The following is a 21,841-nucleotide window of genomic DNA, read 5'->3' as shown; positions in this document are numbered from 1 at the left end:
CAGCAGCAACATAAAACAGAGCAGGACTAAAACTCACCCTGCGCCTTTCATCCACCTTTGCAAATATGTTGTTCAATTCTGATATGTACTTGTCCTGCAAACAAGAGAAAAAGACGACAAACTAAACATACAGCATGAAATCAGAAAATGAACAGGAACAGGCTTTCCGTAGATTTCATGAGTGTACCAGAATTTCAGTCGAACCCCGCTACAACAAAATTGAAGGGGCACGGAAAAGATTTCGTTGTAGAGAAATTAAAAAAAAATACATAGCCGACCTGAGCTAGAAAAACAAAGGAAATTCTATTCCCCAAATTCCAAACGTGTTGGCTGCTTCCTTTTCTTTCCCAGAAGCATCATGACCTTATTCTCACACATGCACAGCGATGCTACACTGAAAAGCATGCTGAAACAACGGCCATAATGGCTTTCGTTAACGAACCTAATGGTTGCTCCAACACCTAACACCAGCTGCCATCAAATGATATCCTTCAACTCCAAGATAGAGTTGTGGTATCGAGGAGTCGTGCCATGCCATATTCTATGCTATTCTTATAATCCACTCGTCGCGGCTGGCTGTTTTTGATCATAATGAGGATAAGCAGCCACTCTGACCACACTGGCCGAGTGCGGAAAGAACCAAAGAATTGGCATCGGAAAAGGGATTGTTCCGCGATACACCCAGCAGCAGCGGGTAAGAAAACTGAGCAACTGAGCTTTAGCTTCCGACCGTCTCTGGCTCAGAAGCAAGCCAGTGGCAAAAGCAGGGCAGTCTCATTGCCATCGCTATCGAGCGTGGGCGGCTTCCAGGCTTAGTAAACAGCGACAGTTTCTGGTGGTGCCAATGTGCGTTTTAGACTTCGTAGACATATTTTAGGTCTTCAAAATGCGTCTCATTGTTCAAGATTGTGTTTACTGCATGGCAGTAAATATCTGAGCTCGGAATTGCATCGTCGAATTTCATTGAAGTGGAATGACAGAAAAAAAAGTGTTCGTTGGGGCGAGAATATTTATGAAGTGACTATAGGCGACTAAAGCGGAACCGAGAATTTTTCATTACAGCGGAAATTTCGTTGAAGCGGCATTCATTGTACGACTGCATTAGTCTTGTATGCAAGCATCACAAAGATCATTAAACCAAAACACATCCTTAATCAAAAGAAACAATAATTGCTTGAAACAAATACTTATTACTACAAGAATGAAGCTACGTGATGTCATTTGTACCATATTTCATGATTACTTTATTTACTGATTGATCACCGAAATTCCATTTTTTTCTTCCTGGACGCAATGAAAAGTCACCCTTTGCGTTACAATCGTGGTCCCGTGACAATAGAGTAATTACAGTACGCCAATGCATACACTTTACTAAAACCAACACTTTTCGCCTTTCAGTCGTTCGGCTACCAGCACAAAAGGTTGCCGGCGGTGTGCTTTACGGGAAGAGCGCCAAAACTCAAAATTCAAGACTCAAACATGCAAGAGTAAAGAAGGAAATGGCATGGGAGCCTAACCAGTGCGGCCTCCACCCTTTCTATGTCTCCCTGGCGAGTGCCCATCATTTTCATTTCTTGAACCCTCCTGCATAGAAGAAAAGCAGCAACAGAATCACACGTCAATTCCTTTATTACACGAGATCAATGTTGCACCCCGAAGAAACCAAATACCACGGAATCTTGAGACAACTCAAGCCCTTCATTCAGCTCTGCTTAAAGTCTTCTACGTCTGGCTCTGATCACTTCTAAAGTCACTTCTTAACTGCTAAACTATCGCCAAGTTGGAAAATTGTAAACATCACTGAAGACCGTCTTCCACAAGAAAGGCAGGAAGTGGAAGATGAAAGCTTGCGACGAGAAATTTGTAAAACAGGGCTCATGTGCTGCAGCTGATGTGGACCCGAACGCATGCGAAACGCTGGCACATTAGACCCGCATCACGTAGCATTTCACGGGAAAAAATGTAAGAAAAAGGCGCACAATTTTTTTTATTACGACTCATTATTTATTTCAAGTTCTATGCATCTCTTAAAGCAACAAATACATAAACTACGCATGTTGTGTTAAATAATTTTTGCCGTGTCACGTGGTATAATCATGGCAACGTCAGAGCAGAGTCGTCTACGTAGAGGACCAACGTCAGTGCATTGCCGTGTACGTAGGGCCATTCCTGCGGCCACGTCATGCCCTCATTCTCTACGTGTGTGCCGGCAGAGGGGAGGGGGAGCAGCTTTCATCTTGAAATTTGACCCAATTCCGCGGCGCGTAGCGTTGCAAATTTTGGCAGACGTGATCATGAACGCCTCGTCTACGAACGGCTCGTCTACGCTTGTCAGCTCAAAATTGTGAAACCTGGTGAGTGGCCCTTTAAGGGGCTCTTGAATCTACTCAACATGCTTCATACACAAAAACCACTGCGTGTTAAGCCCTGTAAGAATTTCAAACTTGCCATTGTTAAATTCTGAAAACCGGTTCTACAACTGGGACTCATTGAGACGTGTATATCCTCACTACCCCACCACCTCCTTTTCTTTTTATTCACAGGATACCTGTTCCTTCTACACTCATAATATTTATCACAGCACCCCCCTTCTCCTTTATCTCGCACCCCCACGTTTAATGTAGCCCCTGCCCCTCCTATGTTAGGGTGGAGGAGAGGGTACGAAGCGTGGACACACTTGCGCTAAAGAAATCAGTTCTGTTCTAGCCTTGAGGAAGACAAGTGCACAAGTCGAAACATCAGCTCAACACAACCCCAGTTTACTGATTTATCATCGCAAGGTTCCATCTTCCCCGTCCTGTTGTTTTTGGATCGACATGGGCACTTCCGCATTTCACCACATCAAAGTGTGACCACTGTCATGACTAGGAGTCGAACCCCTACCCTGCAGCTTAGCAGAAGCACACTTTAGTCACCACGCTACTACAGTGGGTATAAAATAACTGGCTGATAACAATGTTTAGCATGTTCAATAAAGACTTTGTGTCTGACTTCTAAGATACTATTCATCATCAGCATTATGGGGTGAACCTGTTCAGACTGCGCTAATTTTCGTTGTGCTATGATGTAACATCGGGAAAGTGTACTAGTCAAAGATTACGATATTGTGATTCTAAGAGGCCTGCATGCCAAACTGTAATAAAAGAGGTCGCTCGTCAGACTGTGTATCCTGATGAGCGGCCTGCGCTCGTCAGGCCGTAAAACCGCTACCCCTGCTCCTCTACAAATTCTGGTCGAGGAAAGTTCAATTATATTCGATTCAATGCCTACGATTCTGAAAATAGAAGGGAGCACGCACTTCTTCTTGTCGAGCAGGATGAGCTGGTTGAGGTAGGTCTGCAGCTCAATCTCCTGCTGCAGCCGCTTCTCCTCGATGAGCTGCCAGCGCCGCTTGCGCGCCAGTCGCAGCTGGCACGCAATGTCGTCGCCAAAGTTGAGCTTCTGCTCGCGGGCCAGGTCATTAGCTGCATACAATTTCGCAAAAGACAGGTCCTCATCTACATCAACTCGTACCACCATGCGAACACTACACTATAACCTGACTGGTACATTTCCACCTCTTACCATTTCCTGGTGCAAATGTTCACAATATCATTATCAAGTAACACTGTATGATGTTTCAGTGAACTTGAATTGCACATTTCCCTTGATAGTACATTCCCCCCCCCCCCCCCCCCCCCGTTTTTCTCTAAAGCTTATGAACGACGTCCTTCTACGCCCAAAGCAAGCTTCCAATATGTATTATGCCGCCTCTGTGACTGTACACGAATAAAACAATTTGCGTAAAACTTTCACTGAAGGGAGCAGCTATAATGTGCAAATCGTCTGAAGTGCAACTTCAACAAAACATTACACGGCATGAAATAGTTAATTTAAGGTAATTCAGATACCAGTAGGGCACAATGGCACAGCCGTCTTTACGCCATGAAGCATTCCATTTAAACTTTAAGTACAGAGCACTCTCTTTTTAGTTCATATATATACATTCAAACCTCATAACAACGAAGTTGTATCTGTTCTTTGTATCTGAAAATTCGTGTAAAAGTATATTTCTAGCACTATGCATACTGCAACAGTACACTTTTACTCCGTTATAACAGACATTCCATTATAACAAGGTTTAAATGTATATATCTAGTACAGTCGATCCCCGATATATGTGGATTTATCTCGGATATATCAAATTATTGGCTATATCGAACAGATGAGAAATTCCCTCGAATTTCCCATGCAAAAGTACGAGAGCGGCACACCTGTATATCGAACTCCCGCACAGTGGGACATCTGCTATATGGAACGCTGCACCGTGCCGCAGCACCGAAAGTGCATTTTTCCTAGCAAATATTGATAAATTTTCAGCTGCATTCTAACAAGTTCTAATCCCTTTTCACGTGCAGGTGATGAAAATGTGGCATTATTCCATTGCGCTGATCTGGTTCATCGCGCGACGCTTGCGAGTGCACCGGCAGGTTTGATGCGCGATCTGCAGGTCTTAATGCGTGGGCATAGTGTTTTTCAAAAACACCAATTGCCGACGACACAAGAACGAGAATGCGAAGTGACCCGGCGACCTTGTTGCAATGTTCGAGTTCCCTTCCTTGTTTGTTAGCACACAATGGCATGCGAGCCTGAAAAGCATGGCCTTTGAGATGTGCAACCTTGTGACGGTTTTTTATGTTCTCGGTTCTAAAAACGCATGTCTCGAAGACTACACTTTTTCTAGCTTTTCGCAACAAAGCAGCGGCTGCCAGCTACAAAGCCACAATTGATATCGATATCACCAACATGGCGACGGTCAGAAGTCGACGTTGTTTTTTGCGCCTTGTGAACTTGTGTACCTCTCGCCTCGTTCCTGATTAATCCTCATTCGGGAGTTGAACACAACGTGCAGTTGTGAACATTTGCTTATGCTAATAATGTAGTGTGGTTTTTCAGTTATCCAGCTTCAGAGAAGTCCAGTTTATGTGATGATATCCTTCCTCCCACACACACACATCCTTCCCCCCCCCCACACACGCACGCACGTGCGTGCACACACACACACACACACACACACACACACACACACACACACACACACACACACACACACACACACACACACACACACACACACACACACACACACACACACATGAAAAGTGTATACCTAAGGGCTCGTTTTTCCTTGTGTAGAGAGGAAGAAGATTATGTGCCGCAGTGGGTCACGCCTTTAGCGAGAGGAGCCAAGTGCGAGCGTTTCCCTGAGTGCTGTGATTCCTGGGTCCGTTGCTGCCACCCGCTTTCCGCATCAATAGACCTGCTATGCAAGTACTACTTGCGCCAATAAACCCCGTTTCAGGGTGGTGGAGGTGCTGGGTAACTCTACCTGGAACTCCGCAACAGGAAACTACATGCCATCCCAGAAATGGCTGAAGAAAACACCCAGCTAGGTACGACCCAGCCTCCGATGGTCATCGTGCCCACTGCGCTACGCGTGCGCGATCCACCTTTTTTCGACGGTACCGATGAGCAAGACGTAGAAGATTGGCTGTCGACATTTGAAAAGGTAGGCGCAAGCAACAAGTGAGACGACACATCGAAGCTGCAATATGTACCCCTCTACCTGGAAGAGGTAGCGAGTCTCTGGTTTAACAACCACCACTCGGAATTTGCTACTTGTGGTGCTTTTAAGCTACGCATTACCGATGTATTCGGTCGCCCCGAGGTACGCAAGCTCCGTGCCGAGCAGCGTCTAAGGGGACGCGCACAGCTTCAGGGGGAAGGCTTCACAAGCTACATCGAGGATGTGCTCGACTTGTGCAAGCGTCTTGACCCTTCAATGATCGAAGCAGACAAGATCAAACACATCTTGAAGGGGATAGACGACGCCTTCCAGATGCTGCTGGCCAAGGGCCCCTGTACCGTGTCCGAACTCACCACTCTTTGCCAGAGCTTCGAGGAATTGCGCAAACAACGGGTCATGACACGGCGGCCAGCGGCTACCGACGAAACTCTCATCACATTGACCCTAGGCGGAGACCACAACATAATCATGTCGGGAATCAAACAATATGAGCGCGAGGAGGTGGCCCGACAACTTTCCTGCCTGTCATATAAACCGGCAACGGAACCCTCTTCTGAAAGTCTCGCGCCCGCCATCAGACAGGTAATACAGGCGCAGGTCTCTGAGGCACTGTTGCCCGTCTCTGACAACACCTGTCACCGCGCCATTGACTTACGCTGCTGTTGCTGCTACTCCATCATGACCTCGACTTCGGCCGACTCCCCAGCCTCTACGAGTACCAATCACGCCATTTCCGGCAACACAACAGCGCTATAACGGAAACACTTGGCGCACAGTTGATAATCGTCCAATCTGTTACACATGCGGATATCCAGGTCACGTGGCGCGCTTCTGTCGCCGGCGCTTCGCAACGGGCCTGGCTGCAGCTGCGAGGTACTCTGACGACTCTTTCCCGGCCCCGTACAACGCGCAACGAGAAATGCCTTGTCAATGCGACCAACAATCAGTGCAACACGACCCGTCCCCAATCGAACTAGACCACCACCCTGCTGCCGACTACCGACCATTCGGTCCCCTTCGCTCATGCTCACCACGCCGCTACCGTTCTCTGTCCCCGCTGCGTCGCCGACTGAACCCCGTAGAGACGGAAAACTGACTGCCGCAGCTCCGGAGGCACGAGCTGCGAAATCGTCGCATTGTAGACGTCCTCGCCCGTCCCCCACAAATGTTCTGGAACTGTTTGTTGAAGGTCGACGAACTCTTGCGCTTGTTGACACGGGTGCCGCCGTATCTGTGATGAGTCAAAACCTCTGCCGTTCGATACGAAAAGTAACGACGACGCCTTTCGACGTATTGCTGAATACAACCTCTGCCGTTCGATACGAAAAGTAACGACGACGCCTTCCGACGTATTGCTGAATACCGCGAGCACGCAACCTATTCGACCAGTCGGAGCATGTACGGCGAGAGTAATCATTCAGGACGTCCTGTACCACATCGAGTTTCTCGCGTTAGCCACTTGTTCCCACGACGTGATACTTGGATAGAATTTTTGTCACGCCACCATGCCGTAATTGATTGATTTGTGGGGTTTAACGTCCCAAAACCACCATTTGATTATGAGAGACGCCGTAGTGGAGGGCTCCGGAAATTTTGACCACCTGGGGTTCTTTAACGTGCACCCAAATCTGAGTACACGGGCCTACAACATTTCCGCCTCCATCGGAAATGCAGCCGCCGTAGCCGGGAATCGAACCCGCGACCTGCGGGTCAGCAGCCGAGTACCTTAGCCACTAGACCACCACAGCGGGGCACCATGCCGTAATTAACTGCGCTCGCGCGCAGGTGGAATTTTCTGTGTTTTCTGATGCGCCATCTATTGACAATGAGCTCACTCACCTTGGCAAGCTTCTTGTTGCTTCCGACATAGATGTTCCCCCTCTTAGTGCCATCGTTGTCCCCGTCAGTCGCACTGAATTGTCCGGCTCTACCGTTGTGTTCTCCCCATCTGACGTTTTCAGTCACCGCCACGGTACGTCTCTGCCACACGCCGTTCTGCCACCTCACCAAGATACTTCCGGAATTGTCGTTTGCAATCCTAGCTCATGCCCTCTCACCTTAAGAGCTCACGAAACACTGGGCTATGTTGTTCTTGTTGATGACAACGTTATTGTGTCTATCCAGTCCCACGACCCAGGCCAGCAACTTCAACTGAACGCTGTTACTCCTCCTTTTACGCGGGATGACTACTCCTTGGATATCTTCGATCGTTCCATCGACAGCCAGCTTCCTCTGGATCAACGGAACCAGCTAATAACCCTTTTGCATGAATCCCGTGATTCATTTGACCTTCCTCAAAAGGCACTGAGTCAAGCTAACACCGTCGCTCACACAATCTACACTGGAATGCACCCTCCTTTGCAGCAACGCCCCTACCGCGTGTCACCCAAGGAAGGAAGTGTAATTGCATCACACGTGGACGATATGCTTCAGCGCGGTGTCATTAAGCCATCTTCTAGCCCCTGGTCGTCGCCTGTTGTGCTAGTGAAGAAAAAAAGACGGTTCGATTAGATTTTGTGTCGACTACTGGCGACTGAACAAAATTACACGGAAAAATGTGTACCCTCTTCCCCGCATCGACGACGCTATCGATTGCCTACAAGGTGCCGAATTCTTTTCTTCGCTGGACGTACGTTCAGGTTACTGGCAGGTTCCGATGGCAGAGTGTGACCGTCCCAAAACTGTGTTCGTTACGCCAGATGGCCTATACGAATTCACGGTTATGCCATTCGGTCTGTGCAATGCATCTGCAACGTTTGAACGAATGATGGACAGCGTTTTACGCGGCCTTAAATGGCAGATATGCTTATGTTACCTTGATGATGTTATCGTATTTTCTCCTGATTTCCCTACCCACGTCGACCGTCTGCGCACAATACTTCAGTGCCTTACTAAGGCAAACCTCCAGCTTAACCTAAAGAAGTGCCGTTTCGGGGCTCGCCAACTTACTATACTTGGTTACATTGTGTCAAAGGATGAAATTTGCCCCGACCCGGACAAACTTCGAGCCGTAGCCAACTTTTCGAAGCCGACTTCACTCAAAGAACTTAGGAGCTTCATCGGCTTGTGCTCGTATTTTCGCCGTTTCGTCCACAACTTTGCATCAAAAATAGCCCCACTTACGCAACTACTGAATGGTCCAGCTAATCTCTCTAACTGGACCCCGGCATGTGACGAAGCCTTCCTTACACTGCGCCGCCTGCTTACGTCGCCACCCATTCTACGCCATTACGATCCAAGTGCCCCCTCTGAAGTGCACACAGACGCCAGTGGCGTTGGTCTGGGAGCCCTACTCGCGCAACGAAAGCCCGGTAATTCACAGTACGTCGTCGCATATGCAAGCCACGCACTCACGAAAGCGGAAATGAATTACTCCGTAACTGAAAAAGAATGCCTCGCAATTGTTTGGGCGTTAAGCAAGTTTCGTCCTTACTTGTACGGACAGAGTTTCGACGTTGTGACAGACCACCACGCACTTTGTTGGTTGGCATGGCTAAAAGATCCTTCAGGTCGCCTTGGACGTTGGGCTCTTGGCCTACGAGAATTCGATTTTCGTGCCGTCTACCGCTCAGTACGAAAACACTCTGATGCGGACACCCTCTCACGATCCCCAGTGAGATCCAGCGCAGACCTGCATTCAGACGCCAACTTTCCCATCGCTCCCATTTCCGTCTTAAGCATGTCGCCTGAACAGCGGAAAGACCCATGGATAAAATCTCTCCTCAACATTCTTTGCGACACCTCAACGTCTGTGTACCCACGCGCTCTTCGCCGCCAAGCCACACATTTCGAGATACAGGATGCGCAACTATACCGCAGAAACTACCATGCGGATGGCCGTAAATGGCTCTTGGTTATACCACGCCACATGCGATCTGATGTCTGTGCGTATTTTCACGCCGACCCACAACATGCTCACGCTAGTGTGTTACAAACATATCACCGGATCCGCCAGTGTTACTACTGGCGTGGTATGTACACCTTTGTACAAAAATACATTCGGTTCTGTTCATAATGCCAACGACGAAAGACAGAGGCCCATTCACCCGGATTATTACAGCCTCTACCGTGTCCGGCACGCCCTTTCGACCGCGTTGGAATCAATTTATATGGTCCCCTTCCATACACTCCCACAGGAAATAGATGGATCATTGTCGCGGTCGACCATCTGACGAGGTATGCTGAAACAGCTCCACTACCTACGGCTGGTGCACGTGACGTAGCCAATTTTGTCTTGCGACGCTTAGTACTGCATCATGGGGCACCACGTGAACTGCTGAGTAATCGAGGGCATATCTTTTTTATCCATAGTTGTACAACAACTCCTTCGGGCATGCCGCACAGTGCACCGCACCTTTACAGCCTACCACCTGCAGACCAACGGTCTAACTGAGCGCTTCAACCGAATGCTAGGAGACATGCTCGCCATGTATGTCAATTCCAACCAATCGAACTGGGATGTTATTCTTCCATTTGTGACTTATGCGTACAACACCGTGACGCAGTCAACCACAGGCTTCTCGCTTTTCTTTCTTTTATATGGGCATGAGCCATGCTCCAGCCTTGACACCATTTTGCCGTATCGTCCGGACGTCTCAGAGTTCAACCCTTTCTCTGAAATTGTGAACCACGCTGAAGAGTGTAGTCAGTTGGCCCGATCATTCACCTCGGACAAGCAAGCACTCGAAAAAGACCGCCACGACCGCGACCAGCAAGTCGAGACTTTTGCCGTGGGCTCGCTCGCCTGGCTCTGACTGCCCTTCCACTCCCCAGGTCTGTCCTCTAAGTTTGGCCCCAAGTTTCACGGTCCTTATCGCGTGGTCAAACGTCGATCTCATGTAACATACGTGATCGAGCCGATCATGCTATCTACAGACAAGCGACGCCTTGGTCGTGAGACTGTCCATGTGAGTCGTCTCAAGCCCTATCACGACCCACTCCTACTCTCGTCACCTTGACTTGCCAGGATGGCTCGTCTTCGTCGCCGGGGTATTGTAGAGAGGAAGAAGTTTATGTGCCGCAGTGGGTCACGCTTTTAGTGAGAGGAGCCAAGTGCGAGCGTTTGCCCCGAGTGCTGTGATTCCTGGGTCCGTTGCTGCCGCCCGCTTTCCGCATCAATAGACCTGCTGTGCAAGTACTACTTGCGCCAATAAACCCCGTTTCACTTGTTTTGACACAATATTAATGAGATCTAACAGACAATAATGCCAAGGAATATATAGAGGCAGTTATTAGAACCAACGTAAAGTGAATAAGAAAAAAAAAAGTGGGTCGTAGGTTCGATTCCCGCTCACAGCAAGTTATTTTTCCACCCACTTTTCTTTCTTCTTATTTACTTTACATTGGTTCTAATAAATTCGCCTATACATGCCTTATCATTATTGCCTGTTAGATCTCATTATTATATATATATATATATATATATATATATATATATATATATATATATATATATATATATATATATATATACGTACATACATACCGTATTTACTCGCATAATCCTCGCACTTTCTTTGCCGGAAAACCGATGCAAAGTTGGGGGGTGCGAGAATTACGCGGGGAAAACTTTCTACGAATACATACAGAACGAAAAAGAGAACGGAGTGGCCGCAAATCGGAATTCTCACACCAGCAACTAACAGCAAGCTTCAAGAAGTACTAATTAAAACTTACCTCAACAACAAAAGCAGAGGTTTAACACAAGACAAGTTTATTTGAGACACAAGAAGTGAAAGCAAATAGTCGAGAACTAGAATACCATACGCAAAGCTTGTGAACGTTGCGGGCATAGCGGTAGCGTTCGTCGCTCAACAGGAGCCCTTAAAAGGTAAGTGTAGGACGTCAGTATTGGGCTGATGGCCATTTAACAGAATCGTCCACAGTTTCCTTCTGAAGAAATAAAGTTTACCATCAATCCCAGTTTTACGCACACGGTCTTGGTGGCTTGCAGCTGCCGTCACCAGTAGCGAACACAAAACTCGTAAACTCTGAAGGGCCTACCGACGGCCCTGTTGTTGTTTAGTGCATGATCTATCACTTTCAACTTGAAAGCAGCCGTCTAGCTTCAGTATCGCCTCAAAACGTGACAAGATTATCGACACAATATACAAAGCACGCCGCAACGCGCACTGGCCACTTCGGCTAGGCTTAAATTGAATTGAATCTACGTGCAATAGTACGCTTGATGGTTAAGAGATGGCGCCAGACGGCGGGTGCTATCATCATCAGTGGCTGGAACGAGCAGACGACATTATTGCGGCAGTTTTCGGGGATGCGATAATTACTCGAGAAAAAAAAGAAATCGTATTTTTGTTGGGCGATGTGGGGGGTGCTAGAAGTATGCGAGTGTGAGGATCACGTGAGTAAACACGATATACATATATATATATATATATATATATATATATATATATATATATATATATATATATATATATATATATTTGGTGTTTTTGTAACTAACAGACAGGACAACAACTGTATTTTTTTTTTCTTGTAAAAGTTCTGTTTGCACTCGCCACCACGGGTATTTTCCAACTTGCTACTGTATTAAAGAATCAAACACCAAGGCGTTGTGTTGTACTCCAGGTTAAACTATGTCAGGAAGCTGAAGAAAAATTGGGGTGCAGTACGATTAATGTTCTAGCATATATTTCATCTTGATCACCAATTTATCAGATAGCTTATACGTCTTACTCTACATGATTTGAAGTGTTTTTCCAAATTGAGGTTCAGAAAAATTTTTTCATGCTAATCAACAAAAGTGACCAGAGAAAGTCTGTTGACAAAGGGTTCTTAGGTGAGCCTGTTTGTTCATAAACATAGTGGCAGAACAGTGCAGAATATGGGACGACGAACATACAGGACACAGCGGTGTGTCCTGGGTGTTTTACAGTCACATAATTTGCGTTGTTCTGCCCCAATCTGCATTAACCACCTAGCTCACCTGAGAACCCACAAGCATTTGATTTCTTCTACATCGACACCTTTAGCACCTTTCATCTCAAGCTCTTCAGAATCCACCCTGTGTGTTTCACTGTTACGTATTTTCGGACTGTAATGTGATGATTTCCGTTCGGTTTTTATTGGTGTCATCCGTTGGCAGATTCGAAGCACTTCCGGTAGCAATTTTTCTTCTCCGTCCGGAGCAAGTCTGTTACATTGGCAGATCGGGAACAACTTCGTCGTGACATACGCTCTACGAAGCAACTTTTTCTGCTCCAAGAAAAGCGGTGAATTGGACCGGAAGTCTGAAGCACCCCATGCACCGGAATGGAGCCAACTGCGGGTGTACTGACGGACGCCGGTCGCGTCGCTTTGCCAATCTGGCCCAGACGGGAGAAGCACGCATCGCGCTCCTTTCTAATTCTGCCACTTGCTCCAGTGGCAGCATGTGTGTTCCATTGGTAGATTTCCCTCGATGGGCCTCCGCCGGAGCGGAGTGCTCCAGTGTGGAAATCGTGGGCCACTACGAATCCACCCATGGATGACACCATATAAATTGCTGCATATCAAATATCGAGACACTACGTGCTTCCCCTCCTTTTAAATATCTCTCTCACCCCTCTGCAGGTACTTGACGGCCTCGTCGTAGTTGTCCATCTCCTGCAGCGCCTGACCCAGAAAAAAGTGACCCTTGATTGAGCTGGGGTCAAGGTCGAGGGCACGACGACAGTCCTGGCAGGCCAGCTCCCACTGCTGGAGCTTGAGGTAGCATAACGCCCGGTTCGTGAAGTAGGTGGCCGTGGATGGACTCTTTATCTGCCGAAATGAAACACGCTATAGGCTTTCTGGAAGCTGAACACACATAATTATTTATTGCATGAATTTATTTCAATACCCTAATCACCCTATTGGACATTATGTTGGGGGTGAGATTTAATTGATGTTTACTGGCGCAAAGGTTCTAGGTGGCCAAAAAGTACCACAACTATGAGTTAAGGTTAATAAAAAATAATAGATTCTAAAGCCAAGGAAAGTTTAGAGGATGTTCGCTTCCAGTTGACGAAACAGGGAACCTGGGGCTGTATTCTCTAACAATTAAAATTTTGCCATTGGCAGTACCATTATCAAACCCCCTGCCATGCCCCAGCAGTGATGCCACTACCCAATCATGTGATGACAGAGCAAGACCTTCAGAAACAAAATCATGACAAAATACAGCCCCTGGTTTAGAATTTGAACCCAGATCCAACATTTTTTCAGGGGTCATCGTTCTACCACGTAGCAGAGCAAAGCAGGAGGTCAGCACACGCAAGCGCAAGGGTGAATGAAAGAGGCAACACAACCCACAGGCAGCTCCAATTGATGCATTTCGCAGAAGCCAACAAGGCAAACTGAAGTTTATGACCAAGAGAGACTGTTATCCACCTGTTCATTGCCCTTGCTACTCGGCATATGTCAGCAGACGATGCTCACAAACAATGCCAACTTGCACACAAACGACATCTCATTGTGCCCAGGAAGTTAGTTACCCTTCACTTTTGACATCAATGGCATTTACACTCATTTCTTGGCAGAAGGAAGACCTACTTGATGTTTCAAGATACTGTTTGTTTACTTTTACTCCCCTACCAAACTAATAGAAAACAACAACATCGAGTGACTCGAGCAGCGAATACGAAAGCAAGGGCCAGAGTTTCTCGAACTTCTTCACATCGATAATTTATCCCTCGACACATCTTTATATATCTATCACAGCCATTAATTAGAACTACATGCCACACAGACATGATGCACTAACCCCTTACTTGGCAAGATTGAACACGCTAAAGTATTATTTTTTTTTTCTCATTCTATAACCTAATTAAAAATGTATAACTGAATCAACATTGCAATCTTGTATTATTTTTTCTTTTTTTGCCAAATGCATTCACTGAATGTAACATTTGCTGCCCATACTGCTTGGACAACATGCCTGCAGTAGTCGGTAGATAAATAAATTCGTTAGCCTCAAGGGACGGTGTTACAAATGAAGTGGCTATAATGCAAATACAAAGCAATAACAAAAAAAGAACAATTTGTGGTTGCACCTAACGACCAGACTTCCAAACAAGACAACAAGCACTCGCTGGACTGGTGAAGAAAAGTTCCCTCGTCGAAACACATAACTTTAGTGACAATATCTGCTAAACCATCTTTCATCACTTGATGTAGAAAATACGCTTTCACAGAACTGCACTTGACTGTTAGGCTAGCAAACAGGTGAAGCAATCGGTAAAACGAAAACCACAGGAAGCGAGAGATACTTCACACGAATCGCGTACCACAGGAAGCAAGACACATTTCACACGAATCACGTGATTTAAAACGGTGCCTGTTTACAAACACCGGCGCATGTGTCAACAACCCCCCCCCCCCCCCCCCGAAAGCGGGCTGTTTTACCAGGAAATCGCGCATCACCGAAAGCGCGAAGTCACGATAAAAAGCGTGAAAAATAAAAACACAAATCGCCAGATGGACGAAATGCGCTCGGAACTACGCATGTCTTTCCCTTTTTTTTTTCTTAAGCTCTTTCTCTCTAAACAATGCGGCTGTTTTTAGAATTAAGCCGTCCGACCTCCCGCGACGCAATGATTCACCGATCCACCACCTCCGCGTTCTTTGTTTGAGTTTTTATAAAAGCATCTTAGTGGACCTGCTCTCAAGAACAACAAAGGAAGGTGCTTCAGTACTGCTCTCAGTCGACAACTCGCGCCAGCGTGTAGAGCCTGATGCTTTGGAAATCATAGTAATATACAACCTTGGCAGAGAGCGCGATCATTTCTATCAGACGAAGTCTGGCTGCTAGCAACGCAGTTTCTGGCGCCCCGGTCGGGGAAAATTAATCGGCTTTGCGTCCCTTGCCCGACTTCATGGGGACAGCACGATGCATTCATGTCAAACCGGCAACGGGAGAACGCCGCGATAGAGCTTCATTCAATCAGACCTTGCATCTCTTCGTTTTGTTTGGCCATCCATCAATCGAATGCATCAGATTTTTCGTCCGCAAAACTGTAGTTGTCGACGGCATTTCTCGATCGCTCAGACTGCTCGACGTAAAAAAAAAAAAAAAAAAAAAAGAAAACTAGTTCTGCCGCCATCCGTGACTAGTTTCGCCGCTGGAATTCCATCGAAAGCGAAAGAAACGCAAAGGAATGCAAGCAAGCGCGCACTGGATGTAACTAACAAAAATAAAAAAAAGCTTCAACAAAAACACAAGCTCGGCTCGCGGCGGGGTTTCTTTTCCGACAAGCTCGCCCTCTTGCAAAACTAAACAAACACAGAACAAAAACACACACCGTCTTCTCTTTTACGCGTTTTTTTTTTCTTTCTCGCAGCCTTCGACAATAAACACGCTCGGCAAGGCGAACTGCGTCTCCAACGATGAAGGGCGATTCAAGACCTTCCTTTTATTTTTTTATTTTTTCCTTTTTGATGCCATCCACCGCGCAAGCGGTTTTGCGCGACCCGTCAGCTGTGTTCCATCGGGTCAAATCAAAACATCCATGCGTATGCCTTACTACTTGGCCGATCGCGTTAACTATCGATGTGACAACGCGCTGGACCCGTCAAATTAACTATCTATACTAGTCAAACTGCCATCGGATCCTGAATTATCGGGAATGCGTCTCGGAATCACGTCAAGTAGCTCGTCCAAATAGAACTTTGCTTCCGCTATAAAGCGCAACAATCGATTCCAGCTCATCGGCAGCTTCGATAAGGAACAGTGCGATTACTAAAAGCGTCGCTAACAAAGCACCAAAACAATGACGGCTGCACATTTCTTTTTTCGTCTAATCGGAGAAAAGATCAAAACTCACGATTGCTTTGCTGTAGCAGGATATGGCGTCTTCGTACTTGCGCGCAGTGAACAATTTGTTACCGAGGTCTTTGAGTTCGACGGCAGTCATGGTGTCCTTCATAATCCAGTCGTGTCACCCGGTCAAGTTGCACGTGTGAAGAGCTATTATTAAAAACTACATAAGCAATTGCACTGCGCCTTTGTTGCCTAGCCGATCCGCCAGCTTTTGGTGAGCGCCATTTAACTTTGAGGGTCTTTTCAGCAGGCCTGGCCGTGCGTGCTTTAAACTTACAAATTCAGAAAACCGAGAGGGCGCTACTAACAAGTCACAATCACAATAATGATGGTTATGGCGTGTTTTCATCGCTTGTAGAGCCTCAAAGCATGGCTCCTGTAAGACTTATGACTGTTGCTCGAAAAAGAAAAACCGTTGTATTAGGGCTAGATTCTGTCGAGCATTTCTTGAAACAAAAGGCTAAAAGAGTAGCGTTTCTCAGCACCAAATAAAGTTATGTGTCTGTCTGAAGCACACTACAGGCAGGCTCATGCATTCATTGCAATTCATTGCGTTCAAATCATATCAGGCATTCCCCCAGAGAAATTTCCCAAAGTATGTCTTGAATCTCGAAGGCTGTACTCTTTCGTTCTGCAAGCTATAGACTTTCTTTTAAATACACTGGTTCCTCTAGTGTACAAGACTCGTGCGCTACTGTCCATGGGAGCTGCAACACACAGCGCTTCAGCTAACATGGGAAAGACGGGTAGTGCATGAATTTGTCTAATCTGTTTTTTCGGATCTATTTACTCCATGTGGCTTAAATTCGTTTTAACACAAGACAAAGTTCAGCAAATGCTGAACAACTACACTTTATCGCCTAGACCTATCTTTAAGCTCACCCCTCCGAACCTGCTTACAAAGTTCACAAGAGTCTTTTATTCGAACCAAAACACAACAATGAGCAAAGTCACAAGGGTATTTGAAGCCCGCAAGCACATGGACTAGGCGAATCTTTGTACTACTCCCTATTCCCATGGTGGCTGAACGATTGCAGCACCAGGCTCTCCTCTAGTTCATTTTTAGGAAACTATGCTGCAAGTGCCAGATGAAATTGCACGAGTATGGCCACCATGTTTTGAACACCACCTGTTCACAACCACTTAGCAACTAATTTCAAAGCCTGTCAAGTGGGAATTGAGACTACACAGCATCATGTTTCACTTCAAACTGCAGTCGGACATTCGCAGATGCTGGCAGCAATGAAATAAAACAACAGTCAACCACATTGTTGAGATGTTGAACATTTGATAGCTTCATCTTTACGGCTCATTGACTACTTAAGGGTTGAAAGCACATGCAGCTAGAAGTAACATTGTCATGCTGAGAAAAAGAGAGGCCATCCATAATGTTTGTAATATACTATTTTTATTGTCAGCTGTACAGATCTACATCCGTTAACCACATTTTATTAATGGTCAAACGTAAAAAACTATGACTATAAAAAAAGTGAAGAACTACATGCCATCGATGCATAGATAACTTCATCCATTCCCATAAGGTCCCTTTTCCCCTAAGCTTTGGATATCATGCATACTTAAAATGAATCAGAAGCGAAGCTTTTATTCCAAAGAAAGAAAAAGAAGGGATTTCTTCTGGCTGTTCAAAGAAACGGTAGTCAGCACTTGGCTTGGCTCGACCTTCGGCTTCGCTCATTACCTGGCTGGTGCCACAAAGAAGGTAGGAGAGAGTGAGGAAAAGAGAGAGAGGAGAAAAGAAGAGCGAAATAAACTACGAGATGACAGGAAATGACTAGCTAAATGCAACGTTAAGCATCTCTTTGACGGAAAGGAGCTTCTCACTGGGTTTGCCTTTCCGTTCGCCCTCCGCCTTTTCGTGAGCTTCGATCTTGAGCCACTCGTCGAAAGTGACGGGTCGCACGCCTGCAAAAAACGATGCAGAGTGCAAAACGACCCGTTGGCCGTGATTTCAAGATGCGATAAATGTAAACTGCTGGGGCTGTACATGCCAAAAACCATGATATGATTATGACGCGCGCCGTATTGGACGACTCTGGATTAATTTTGACTACCTGCGTTTCTTTAATGTGCACCTAAATCTAAGTACACGGGTGTTCTACGCATTTTGAAGGTGTCAAAATGCAGCTGTGTCGGGATCTGGGAAGTCCAACCTGCAACCCTAAGCTTACAGAAAAAACCCTCTAACTGCTGAGCTACCAGGGCAGGTGAAGAAATGACAAACATAAATTTAGTCGTGTCACAAATGACCTTGAAAGCCATGGACACCATTTCACTTGACTCAAATTGCACTTTGGCTAAATTTGTTGTGAGTGATTAGCCTAGCAGTGAAGCAATCTTCGTGACACTGCAGCACTGGTACCTTTGCGAAGTTTTCTTGCTAACAGCCGTTGGACAGCACCTAAACAAACGATGCGTGCATGGCACCTCCGAGATTTTCGGGGAGGACGCCTGATCTCAAAGGCCATGCTAAATAGCTATGCACTTTAGGTCCCGCATCGCTTCAGGCTAGCTATCTTTTCCGGTGCATTCTTTTCTTTTCAAGTTTTGCTACTGCGTACGGCTATTCTTGTGAGCTTTTGACGACAATTCCAGTGGCATTTCAAATGTGAAATTTCGCACAGCTGCTGCTCGGCCACCAGACTGCCTGTACAGGGGAGCTGAAAAGTTTTTGGCTTTGTCACCTTTTGCTGAGAATTCAATTATAAGTGTGGAACCATCTGAAAGCTTGACACCTTATAGAATAGTTGTGCAAGTTTGAGATGTGTAGGATCTTCAGAACTAGTTTCAATTTCAGACAGAACGTGACATGACAGAGCTATAAAAGCAGGTTTCTTGTAGGTGGAGCTCTAGGGTTTCACAAAGTTCTTGTTTCTCTGGGAAAAGTCTACAAAGGACATTCACACCCAAATGTCAGGAACATTGGGGGAGAAGTGCCCTTCCTAGAGCACTCAAATGCCGGCTTTCTCGTTTGAAGTCAGGACATTTTGTCGTTGAATTTCAGGCACGTAGTGGCCATCGAAAAACCTCGAGGAATTCGGTAGCTAGCTATGCTGTCTAAAAGCGGATTCCTGGTGAGTGGCGAATACTTGCTGAAAATATAGCCCAGTTCCTGAAGATGTTCCAAGAGAGTGTCAGTTCTATTCGCACCAATATTGCATACATGCGCAGGCTTTCAGCAAAGCACCAAAATGTTTGAACAGTCAACAGTGAACATTCACGCACGTTCAAAGTTGTGGCCGCCAATTTAAAGACCCTGGGTTCCAGATTGGCCCAGCTTCAGTCATATTCACGTCACCTAGTCTGTTCTAACTACCACAAGTTTCCTAATTTGAAGAAACATTTAAAGGAAAATCATTCTGAAAACATTTTTGATGTAAAACATGCTACTGATAGCTTTTTCGACAAACTAGAAAAAATGCAACAACAATGTAGTAAGGGCATCTGTTTGAGGACGGATTATTTAGAATAACTGAGCACTTTCAACGCTGTGATTACACACTTGCCGTGCAAGGCCAGGAACTTCTGAGCATCCCTGTAACTACAGGCATCTTACACGGACGAACACTTAGTTGTGGTTGGACTTCACCTACCAACGCATACACGCTAAAGCTCGGGGAGCATGTGTATGTGAAGTTCAAAAGCCACGACTCGCCTTTGGACTTGAGAAATTTCAAGATGGCTACCGATCCCTCCCTGTCATCTGCCGGCAGGAGACCAGACTCCGCGTCCTTGACGATCGCCTGGCCCGTTTCGAAGCTGCTGTTCATTGTTGCCACCAGAACCCCTACCGGACCAGTCTTCAGCCAGCCACTACAGTAGACACCTGGACAGCCAATAAAAAAGCGTGTACAGCATTGACCATGTACTCTAAAGTGAACACCTCAATAATATCCAAGCAGGTAAAACTACAACGTTTGTTATACTTCATGAGGAAAATGTCTTTACCCGACGTCTAACCATGGTGTCTGTAAAGACAATAATTTTCTTAATTGTGTATTACACTGGCTGACAACTTTTCTTGGCAGTGTTGTGGATGCTACAGGACCGAAATGCATGCATGCATGTGCATTAATAAATAGCAGATATTTTAATTTTAGAATTTTCATACTTAGCTAACTTGGACCATTTTAAGAATAAAACATGCGCAGGAAACAGTTGGTGGGAAAATGGTGTTGTATGCTTTATTAGGTATTTCTTTTTCTTTCTTTTTTTTTCTTTTTGACAGTACCACATTTTCCGCACACCTGTGCTCGCAGCAAGCCAGCTGAGCCATGCGCAGCTGCACACTTGCCGTTTCGTTCTCCGGCATATGTACTTGAGATGTGGAAAAAGTGGCTGTCAAAACAGACCAAGCAAGTTAGCTGCGACATATACAATGAGGCGAGCTGCTGTCGGCCTGAATCGTCAACGATTTCTATGAGCAAGCAAAGCCAAAACTCGAAACTGCAATCAGCTGTGAGCTGCCGCACTACTCGCACAGTAACACAGATATATGGATGATTCGGCTCCATAAACATCACTCCACTGTCAAGATGAGTTGTCGCAGAGTATACTACACGTCATCTTCTATGCGATCTTGAATACTAATTAGGTGTTCATCTTAAACATGGACAACCCTGTACATATACACATTTCGAACTCTCCAACCTGAACACGCCAGTATCAATCACCAAGTTAATAAACTACCTGGCAGATGAAAGCTGCACTAGACTGCTCTCCGCACACAGATGCATTCTTTCTCATTTCTCCACTGTATTTCGTCAAACTGCACCTATCGAGCAAATGGTCAACACTTTCGTATTCTTGTTTAAAAACTGGGAGGGCACACATCGAATCCGACAGCGCCAAAGGAGCACCAGAGAGACACTAGAATGAAGGTTGATCAGTCAAATAACCCTTTGCCAATACCAAGAACATCGCTTTTCCCACAAGTCGATACTTTGCAAGCCAGAAAGGCACAGACAAAAAAGACAACTTGAACCGCTGCCGTGAAGTGTCTGCACTAAATCGCCATGATGTCACCGATTTTGACGACGTCTGGTAGGTTCCTAATGATTTTCGCATCAGCAAATAGAGAGGCAAGTCAGACTTTTAGCCTGGCAAGCTTCAATATGATTTAATGAGCCAATAAAGCATTATTAAAGACACATTCACCTTCTCCTGCAAATGTGTCCAGCTATTTACACAAACGACAGTTCTTAAAGGGGACCTGCAACACTTTTTGAGCATGGTCAGAAAATGCTGCCGATCGGTAGTCGAGGCTCTTGAGAACACTCGAGCCAAATATTATAGTGCAGCATGTGGCCTGGAACTCAAAATAAATTCTCAAAGTCATTTAGAAAATGGTTTCTCTTCTCTCAACAGAGGACAGAACAGGCTCAAAAATACCTCGTCACAGCCATTGTATTAGCCATTGGTTGATTTGAGCACGGCACGCTCGGTCATTACAGGGG

The 21,841-nt window shown here is 46.0% G+C and overlaps 2 protein-coding genes across 7 annotated transcripts in view; both read right to left on the bottom strand.

The window, feature by feature from the left end:
* The window catches only part of STUB1 (STIP1 homology and U-box containing protein 1), a 39,027-nt gene extending 22,405 nt beyond the window's left edge, over positions 1–16,622 (bottom strand). The window contains exons 1-5 of one of the 2 annotated variants that reach the window (XM_037431376.2): positions 16,372–16,622; positions 13,132–13,330; positions 3,299–3,464; positions 1,518–1,584; positions 38–94 (exon numbers count right to left, since the gene is read on the bottom strand). In XM_037431376.2, coding sequence (XP_037287273.2) covers positions 38–94; positions 1,518–1,584; positions 3,299–3,464; positions 13,132–13,330; positions 16,372–16,473 — 591 coding nt within the window. In that variant the 5' untranslated portion in view covers positions 16,474–16,622. Of the gene's footprint in view, positions 1–37; positions 95–1,517; positions 1,585–3,298; positions 3,465–13,131; positions 13,331–15,497; positions 15,619–16,371 lie in introns of those variants that run through there. The other variant, XM_075869024.1, reaches the window with a different exon arrangement.
* A 1,131-nt stretch (positions 16,623–17,753) lies between these two features.
* The window catches only part of dare (NADPH:adrenodoxin oxidoreductase, mitochondrial), a 77,372-nt gene continuing 73,284 nt past the window's right edge, over positions 17,754–21,841 (bottom strand). For all 5 annotated transcript variants that reach the window (XM_075869018.1, XM_075869015.1, XM_075869014.1 and 2 more), the window contains exons 11-12: positions 20,041–20,211; positions 17,754–18,290 (exon numbers count right to left, since the gene is read on the bottom strand). In XM_075869018.1, the coding sequence (XP_075725133.1) occupies positions 18,160–18,290; positions 20,041–20,211 (302 nt within the window). In that variant the 3' untranslated portion in view covers positions 17,754–18,159. The remainder of the gene's footprint in view (positions 18,291–20,040; positions 20,212–21,841) is intronic.

Source organism: Rhipicephalus microplus, chromosome 7 (assembly GCF_043290135.1).
Source record: "Rhipicephalus microplus isolate Deutch F79 chromosome 7, USDA_Rmic, whole genome shotgun sequence".
NCBI lineage: Eukaryota > Metazoa > Arthropoda > Arachnida > Ixodida > Ixodidae > Rhipicephalus > Rhipicephalus microplus.
The sequence above is the reverse complement of the archived record's forward strand: the minus strand, read 5'-3'. Positions and strand labels throughout refer to the sequence as shown.